Source organism: Sinocyclocheilus anshuiensis, unplaced genomic scaffold (genome assembly GCF_001515605.1).
Source record: "Sinocyclocheilus anshuiensis isolate Anshui unplaced genomic scaffold, SAMN03320099.WGS_v1.1 scaffold152, whole genome shotgun sequence".
NCBI classification, from domain to species: domain Eukaryota; kingdom Metazoa; phylum Chordata; class Actinopteri; order Cypriniformes; family Cyprinidae; genus Sinocyclocheilus; species Sinocyclocheilus anshuiensis.
Genome location: NW_015555781.1, coordinates 120,529 through 130,066, shown reverse-complemented (window position 1 = coordinate 130,066; position 9,538 = coordinate 120,529). Strand labels below are relative to the sequence as shown.

Genomic DNA, 9,538 nt, shown 5'->3' with positions numbered 1-9,538 from the left:
TTTCCCTTCCCACTTTGCTCTTGCCCTACTGTAATGGGAGACTTGCAATCAATAGCGCATTAGTCTGGCCGGAAACTCTGCTAGGATTAAATATGAATGACTGAGATTGCAGCTGTACCTGCCACTGAGAGCGCAGGATGAGGCCTTGGAGGGGGAGGGGAGACTGTAAATATCCCACTTATGAGACAAACCATCAGGTTGGGGTGTGTTACATGCTACCGAGGTTTTATCAGGTAAAAGTCGAGAATGGCTCTTCAGATTTTAGAGCGCACCAAGTGTCCTTCTTAAATCACACATATGATATATGCGGCTATTTTGCGTGACCCTGGTTGACAGTCATTTAAGTGGATCGGTCAGTGTAGGGTGCTCAGAAAACTGAATGCCATTGGCTTTGATCAGTTTTATGGCTCAATCCATCAATAATGCTCAAATGTGCTGAAGTAACACGTTGTTTGATTTACTTTGGAGCTACATTTCATCTTAGCAGAGATGAGGCTGTTTGTGACAGATGGACTGATATTGTTCCCTTCCCCATCCCACGAGTGAACCCCTCCCTCTCTTGCTCCTTGACAGATGCAAAGGGAGGAACAGGGCCCACTTCTCTTTCTTCTCATTGATTTGGCTGCTTGAACTCTCGTGGATGGCGAGCAGGGCTGTGGGGGTTGGTGTTTCCTGCAGGTCGGGGAAAAATCAGAGTCATGCAAATCAGAGTAATGCTTAGTGGCTTAATGCTTATTGTCTTACAGTCAAAGAGTTACAGACAAAAGCTTTCTAAAACACAATGTCCTGGAATGAATGCAAGAGAAGGCACTTATGGTGGCTTAATTGCAAAGGAACCCATTACTTTAATACTTGCATCAGCCTGCCACGTGCACATGGATTTTATTTTTTTATTTATTTACAGGTTTCAGTGTCTTTTTTGTAAAATTATACAACAGTGCCAATTTTGACAATCTGTTGAACTGATATTAATGCTCAATGGGTGACATGTCCGGTGAGTATGCTGGCCATGCAAGGAATTGCTTCCAGGAATTGTGTACAGATCCTTGAAACATGGGGCCGTTCATTATCATGCTGCAACATGAGGTGATGAGAAGTGCTCACTAACACAGATTTAGACAGATTTGTGAACAATATTTGAGAGAAATAGGCCTTTTGTGTACATAGAAGAAGTCTTAGATCTTTGAGTTCAGCTCATGAAAAATGGGGGCAAAAACAAAAGTGTTGCGTTTATCATTTTGTTCAGTATATATATATATATATATATATATATATATATATATACTGTATAGTGTATGTACTGTATGTATATATATTCTTGAAAAATGTTTTACCTGTATTTTGAAGTTTACACTCCATTGCATTTTGTTTTAGAGTTAACAGAAATGAAATGTCCATAAAATTAAAGGATAATGTAATTTATTTATTACTGTGTGTGTGTGCATACATATATATAAAAATATATACATCATTTTTATTGAACCTAAAATTTGTTAGAAAATTACATTTCTATAAGTAAATTAATAAGTCTGGTTCCAGATATTACAGAAATAAATGTTTAAAACCTATAATAAACAAACAAAACAACATAAATATTTATAAATAGGGATTCATTCTTCAAATATATAAAAATGATTTACTGTTTTCTCTAATCTGACAGTAAACTGCAAAATCACTAATCAGTTGCTTAATATATTTAATATCTATATCTGACAAAGTCTACACAGACATTATACTGAAATATACAATAATATTATTTGGTAAATAAATAAATGTGTCCATCTATATTAAATAAATAAATTCCCATTGATTTTTGTCTTTGAAGCTATTGGAAATAGGTTTTATCCAATTTCTGGAGCTTGCACCTACATGGAAAACTCAAGCTCTGCCATTTATCCACTTATTACATCGAAAGTTTGAATATTGTCTTCTTTACTCCTGTGATGCTGCAAAATGCAGTCAATTCAGCAGAATCTTAATTCAGTAAGCATAGGCAGGAACCAGAAATTCATTTCTCTAAATTACAGCAAAAGTAGTTCATGTTCTATAAGTTAAATACAGGAATGTGTGACTACAGTGCACATACCGTAAACATTATCAATCACGGTTTAATACAAATCAGCTTTTAAAGAGAATGTGACAGTAGAAGCTAAAATGGCAGTATAGATTTCACTATCTCTGAGTAATTGGCAAGATTTGAGCAGATTCAGGAGTCATTAGCCCAACCTCCCACTGCCCCTGGCCCATCAGCAACAGGACAAATTCCATTAAGTGACCAATAGCTGCCCCGTGACAAATGCGGGCCAGTGCCGCTCCTCTCCACCGTTCCCTTGAGGGCTCGGGAGGGTGCTGTGGGGGGGAGGCTAGAGCAAATATGACTCGGAGGGTGCAACACAATCAAATGAGCATCTGCCCCCTCCTCGCGCATGAGCCAGCATCACCGCTTACTGCTGCAGACTTTAAGAAGCAAACCGTGATCTTACTGCAGACTTAATGACTCATTCTGAAATCATTCGGTTCAAAAATAAGTGTACTGATTATGTCAAACATTTCCCGTGATGTTCTGATCTCACTGCGTCTACAAGCACTCTTATGTAGTTTTCATACTGTCCTGTCCTTCATTGCAGTAGTGGATTACAATGCAAAAAGGGGTCACAGGTCTGATACGGTCACGGACAGCAAGGAAAAACTATGCTAACGCAAATAATACAGTGCAACTAAGCATATAATCGTGCATGCTTAGGCTTATTAACTTTGTTGACGTCAAAGGCTGTGTGCCCAATAAAACTAAAAGAACTATATTTTGGCTTCAAATCATCGGCGTCTTGACAACATACTAATTCAGTATTTTGCCTAGTGTTTATTCCATGTGTTAGGGTGGTAAATCACACTTCTGCTGTTGTTTATACATTTACAATACTGTTATTATTTTTTTTATTCAGCCTATGTCATGTTAAAGGGATAGTTCACCCAAAAAACCAAATGGAATCGCAAAAATAATGATTGTTTTCAAATGGATTTCTGGAATGCCACCCATCCACCCCTGGTCAGCTAAAACTGATTCATGCTATTGCTTTACATGATGTGTAAGTGGTGTGTGCGTAACATTGTGTTATCGTTCGTTTTCATAACGTTCATATAACCCACCAAGGACATCCTTAAAGGGATAGTTCACCCAAAAATTAACATTCTGTCATCATTTACTTGCCGTAATGTTACTTGTCAGTGGGGCCTAATGTGGTTTTGGATTACCCTTGGACTAGGGACTTAATTGTATTAAATGTACATGTGTATTGTATTTCAAATCTTACAAGTATATATTTTAAAAACTGTTCTTGCAGATAAAATAATCGATGTGTTGACTAATATTAAAGCACATGTAAAGTACTTCATTATAATTTTAAATGTAGTGTGTTAACATATTTTAAATGTAGTAAATTGCAACTTCATCATTATAAATGTGTCATTACACATATATTTAAATACATGACATGTAAGTTTCAATAGAAATGCCAAAATGTAAAATTCAAAAGTATATTTTAGTTTACCATAAATGCTTGTCAGTACATTCTAAAATACACTTTAACAATATTTCAAAGACAATATGCTTAATTATGAAATTACATATAAAAATGCACTTAAGTTCTACTTAAGTAGGTCAAAAAAGCACTCTGAAATTTAAAAGTATATTATTTCCATAAGTACTTTAAAGTATGCTAAAGGGTAGAGGTACGCAATATACCATATTTACAATAATATTTAATTAATTATTACAATAAAATGCAATGTTGATACGATAATATTGCCAGAAATTCTGCATCAGTAACTATCTTGTTGGGAAAAAAACGGAAAAAGAAGACAATGACACAGTGTGTAGCTGCTACTATCCCACAAAAAAAAGTTGGAGGATACAGTATGATTGGCTACAGAGAGACACTCTACCAGCACGCAAGAACAGTTTGCTCGCCAGTGTCCAAAAAAGATGGTGTGTTACAGATCAAGATCATGAACAGATGAATTTTTTTTTTAACAGTTTAGGTAACAAACTCTCTCTCCACCTTCCTACACTCATCTTTTGAGTGTGACTCATTAGCCAAAAAAGAGAAAACACAAAATAAGATAAGTTAAATATCATTTGGATAGCATTATTTTATTGAATTTTATTTGTTCTAAATATCTATAGATATCGCAGCAATAATGTTATCATGAATTTATTTTGGCCATGATCATGTAGTGAAAATCTTATGTCATGACAGCCCTATTTTGGACCCTATTGGTCTTATTGTATGGACAAAAACACAAAATGTTGATACTACTACACATATGATAATATTGTAAATAATCCTGCACCAGTAACGATCTTTTCGGGGAAAAAGATGACGACAATGCAGTGTAGCTGCTACTGTCCCACAAAATCATGCTGAAGGATAAGACAGGTGAAAGCAAGACACTCCACCTGAACTCAAGAACAGTTAACTCGCCAGTGTCCAAGTTTTTTGGATTTCGTAAAAAAAGATGGGATGTTAGACACTCCAGCCAGCAGGAAGTACAGATCACGAGTAAGGTTTTTTTGTATGCTTTTGAACAGTTATGGTTACAAACTTTCTCCCTGCACTCATATTTTGAGTGTGATTCATTGGCCAAAAAATAGAATACAATATTTTGCATATTGCATTTCATAAGGATATTTTTGTTACTTATATATTTTATATACTACATTTTTGTATTGTCTTGGGTTGTTATGATATTGAATCTATATTCTGTGTCCTTAAGTAAAACCAGTTGAGTAACACTGCTTCATCACACACCGTTTCACATGCAAACATGATTCCTCCCCACCCCCCCCCCAGCTGCAAAAGTAATGTCTTGGAGCAAGGCCATAGCAAGCAAGTGGTTAACAATTTGAATGGAGCTGGCTGCGAGGGTGGGAAGGGGAAGGGGGCGTGCTCTGGGCACAGGCGCGTGGCAGAGAGAGCAGGTGGATGACGGGCAGCTGAAGAGTGGGGAGAGGGGGAGGGGTGCATCAATTTTGGAGGACACTTGGGGTTCAGAGAGACCCTGAAAAAAAAGGCAGCCCCAGCTGGAAGCGAGGTGGGGGCTGGGGCGTGAAAGAGATCTAGAGGGTGGCGTCTGACACTCTCTCTTTTTGTTCTTTGGTAATGCAGCAGGGATGGGGGGTGCTCTCCTGCCCGTGCGGGGAGGGGCAGCCAAACAATAGTGCTGGTCGAGGAACTGAAAGCCTTCGACGTGGAGAGGCAGAAGGAAAAGGAAGAAAAGAAAGACATGATGGAAACGCTGCCTGCCTACAGTGAACGCAATCAACTCAAAATGCAAAACTATTTATATTTCTCCATCTGAATGTCACATGTTGCATCCCATCACTGCCAAAAGAGTGCCACAGAGTTCAAGGATGCGTGTGTATTGCACACGCCATGGATGTATGTACTGGGTTTGCATGACAGTCGCAATGCGGTAATTCTCTTAATGTAATTGCTCGAATGATGGTCCATTACATCTCCGAGCCAGTCCACTCCCATCGGTACAGGCTGCTCATCCTTCAGACCCAGCGTAATGCACACTCCCTAACAAATGTCATGAAAATCCCCAGTAAGGCTGCGGTAGAAAAACCCCTAAAGCTTCACAACACTGTTTTTTTTTTTTTAGATCTATATTTATTCCTTGTGATACCAAGCATCAGGTTTTAGTACTTGAAAGCCAAAGAGAGGAGAGAGATTCATTAATCTTCATTAGCATGGGATCAGCCCTGGAGAACAGACTGCTGTGAGGGGAATAGACTGCACAAAAACATATAAAGCACACAACATACATGACAGAAGTGTCTCCTGAAACGCCCTCGTTCGCTCTGATAGCTTAACAAACGGGAAAAGACACACACACACACCACCAGCATCATTCCTTAGGTCAGTGTTGGCTTGTTGTACCTGCGCTAGCAGCTCTCCTTGGTGCTGAATTAATGGGGCATGGTGCTGAGCTGAGCTGAGCTATAGGGAGGAAGCAGCCTGCACTGTATGGTCATACCTCACTGACCGACCGTGGGGGATGGGGAGAGGTTACAGCGAGGAGAAGGAGAGAGGAGTGATGGCTTCGATCTAGGCTTGATAAATGTGTGTCCTTGGGTGAAGGAAAACGTCAATAAATGTCTTCTGGTAATCTGCTTTTGGGTGTGGGACTTGATTTATGGGAAATAAACATAGATGTCTTGCTATTTGAAGTAATATTATGCATTTTTACAGACTATGTCTGTTCACCTAACAGTAGAAGAACTATCTATGAAATCTGAAGAATCCTGAATTGCAACAATGGCTTTGTTTCAGACCTATTGTTAAACTAAATGATACTGAGCTTGCATATCGATATTATTGCAGTATTAGGTTATTTGTAGAATTATTCAGAAAAGATTAATGAAATCTGGCTATGTGATATTTTACTTCTGGTCAATGCTGCATCTAGACAATAAGGTGGAGGGTTGAGTCATTATTTCCTGGCCACCGCCTTTTCAAACACTAAGTCTCCGGCACTTTTGGAGCACATCGCTCTCTGGTGGCCATACAGCAATATAACACACATCAAAGTGTGGGCCTATAAAAAAGATAAGGTAATATAACTTCAGGGATCCTCTGGGGGAAATTGAAGCACTGCTGCATTAAACATAAAACACAGGGACAGAATGGGTATCTGAGTAAAGACAATATAAAAAAATAAACACATAAAAACAAAAATATTTAGAAAAAAAGGCTCAGATAGAAAGTACTGTAAATTGTGCAAAAGGCCCTGAGTGGATGCATCAGTTGTGCAAGCAATGTGCAAAATAAGTATATGAATATGCATATAGGTCAGTATAACTATAAATTGATGTTTAAGTATACATGTGCTTTGAATAAAAAATAAGAGTATTATCACAGGGTATTGGATGAATTAAAGATATGTACATGAATAAATAGCTGTGATAAATAGATTTAGCTCTACATCGTACTTATTGCATTATATGAGTACACCAGCAGCACTCCAACGCTTTAATGCTATTTTGTGATGGATTATATCTCTAGATGTGTCTACAAATATTTAAGAGCTAAATTCTTGGCTATGAAAAATTTGTAATGCTTGTCATAAGAATGCATTTTTTTTATTCTGAAAACTGTTTTATGTTGTGCTGAAAGGGTAGTCCTAAATGACCACGATTAACACATAATATATATTGCTAAATATCGCAATGTCCTTAGCATATGGGCTTGCTTTTACTTCATAAAATCTTGACTATAAATTCTGTTAGGGTGAACTAAATAGCGCGGACATCACGATTGTGAGTGAGTGTGGCATTTGTTTCTATACAAACAGTTCTTAAACAAGCATTTCATGAAGTAACTAAAGTAAAAAATAGGTTACTTATTTCCTATTCCTCGATTCTTCTCAATCAGGCGAAGCGAAAACAAAGCTTTGCTTGTATGTTAGCAAGTACCACACAGACCGAAGGCCGGTCTGGATCAGCGTGTTGGAGTGGAGCGGATCGACAGAGATGTTCTCCTCCCAACTCAAAGCGTTCTGTTATCACTACGCTCCTGCTCCACTCCGGGTTTTATGTTTCCTCATGGGCAAAAAAATCCACGAGAAACCAGAGAAAACGGTAACAAAAAAAGCTTGCTCCTCGCCTCAGGCAAAATCACACAACTCCACTTTCATTTCAACCAACCAACCATTGTAATATATTTTATATTAATATTACATTTTATATTATATCGCCTGGCATTAAGAACCTACAGTTGGCTGTATTACTTAACGTAATAATAAACTCTTCTGAATACTACTATGAATACATTTAAATATTTCTTTAACATGCTGTTTTTGAACAGCATTAAAGAAATGGAAAGCCTTATTAACACTTAAGTAGACTTGTGGTGTTCTTGGTAGTCTGCAGAGTTGGCATTATTCCTCTTTAAGTACATTCATCACCTTGAATTATCTAGAAACGTTAAACATCGCAGATCCCCAGAGACGGAGACAGGAGCGTCATTGGAAACCGGTTTGGTGAGCTAGCAACAGCGCCATTCGCCCCCACACCGCGAGGAGGCGCTATTATGCGCCAAACTGACACAAGGAAGCTTACGACTCCACAATAATATTACGAAAGTACAGGGAAACTGTAAGGAGCACTCCCTGTCTCGATGGGATGGCAACTTTACCCAGCGAACGGAGGGCTTTTGCGCATAAAATTAACAGGTAGGTGAACTTTACCGAGTGTTAAACAGTAGAGATGTCGTGCAGTAGGTTAGTTGTCCCGCGCGTTGGGATTGACTCGAATGGGAGAGATAAAGAGATCCGCCACGAGTTACACTGGGATGAACCTTTGTTTAGCTCAACTCACCGGGCTTCGCAACAGTGGGACACTGCTACCAAACTACTTCTATTCAACACTTCTAACGGTTTAAGTACTTTGCAACGAATACATGGTGTATATCTTCTTTAAATCTTAAATAATCAGACTTCATGTGGGTGAAAAGAGGATGCATTGAGCGCCATGAACTGTAATGTGATATGATAGTGATATCGGAACTATTAAATATTCAAATAGATATTTCACGGGAACGAGTTTAGGGCTGTCCGTTTAAAAACACATTTAAGTCATAGCGCAATAATACTAAAGTGTTTTTTTTTCTCTCTAAAAGTTATTGAAACCGTTACAAACACTTGAAAACTACAGACAAAATTGCTCAGTTGCTCAATAGAAACCCAATGCATAGTTTCAAACAATAAAGTAACAATTGTGTGTGTGTGTGTGTGTTTTCCCCATTCTATGATAATTGTAGGTAATTAGCTATAAAGAGAGTGATAATCCAGAAAAAAAAATTTTTTGATTTCACCTGTTACGTTTAATGTAACTAAACTGAAATCTGCAATTATATATATATATATGTATATGTGTGTGTGTATATGTATGTGTATATATATGTGTATGTATGTATATATACACAATTTATTTTGTAAATCATTAAGATGTTAGGATCTGTTTTTTTCTGGTCAGATGGAACCACTGACATGTTTACACATTTTATGATTATGATTTATGTGACTCAGGGCAATCTAATATATTAATATTAGACCATTCTAACATAAAATGTTAAATATGGTAGCTGTATCTGTATTATGACATGTTTTTGGCGCTTTGACAGACATCATCTGTCAGAGGGGCAAACTGAAATTTAAAATCTCTGATCATGTGACTGTTAACGTCAGCTATAAAATGTTCACGAGAAATCACATATTTTGGCATTATTGATTGATTGGTTAGTGTTAGAATATTTGTTTCTCACGTTTATATGAGTCTAGCCTGCTCATCAAGAGTTGATGCTCTACTTTAGTGGGAATCTACTAGGGCTGGGTATCGATTCAGATGTCCCGATTCGATTCGATCTCTATTCGATTCGATTCTCGATTTTTTTGATTGCATTCAGAGAATATAGTTTTAATACAAATGCTATTGATATTTCAAAAAAATGAACAGTAAACATCAGTTTACAAATGG

At 37.7% G+C, this 9,538-nt stretch overlaps 1 protein-coding gene across 1 annotated transcript in view; it reads left to right on the top strand.

Moving 5' to 3' along the window:
- Positions 1-8,139: 8,139 nt before the first annotated feature.
- The window catches only part of LOC107674652 (dedicator of cytokinesis protein 7-like), a 56,068-nt gene continuing 54,669 nt past the window's right edge, over positions 8,140-9,538 (top strand). Inside the window, 1 exon segment of the mRNA XM_016468692.1 lies at positions 8,140-8,235. Coding sequence (XP_016324178.1) covers positions 8,186-8,235 — 50 coding nt within the window. The 5' untranslated portion in view covers positions 8,140-8,185.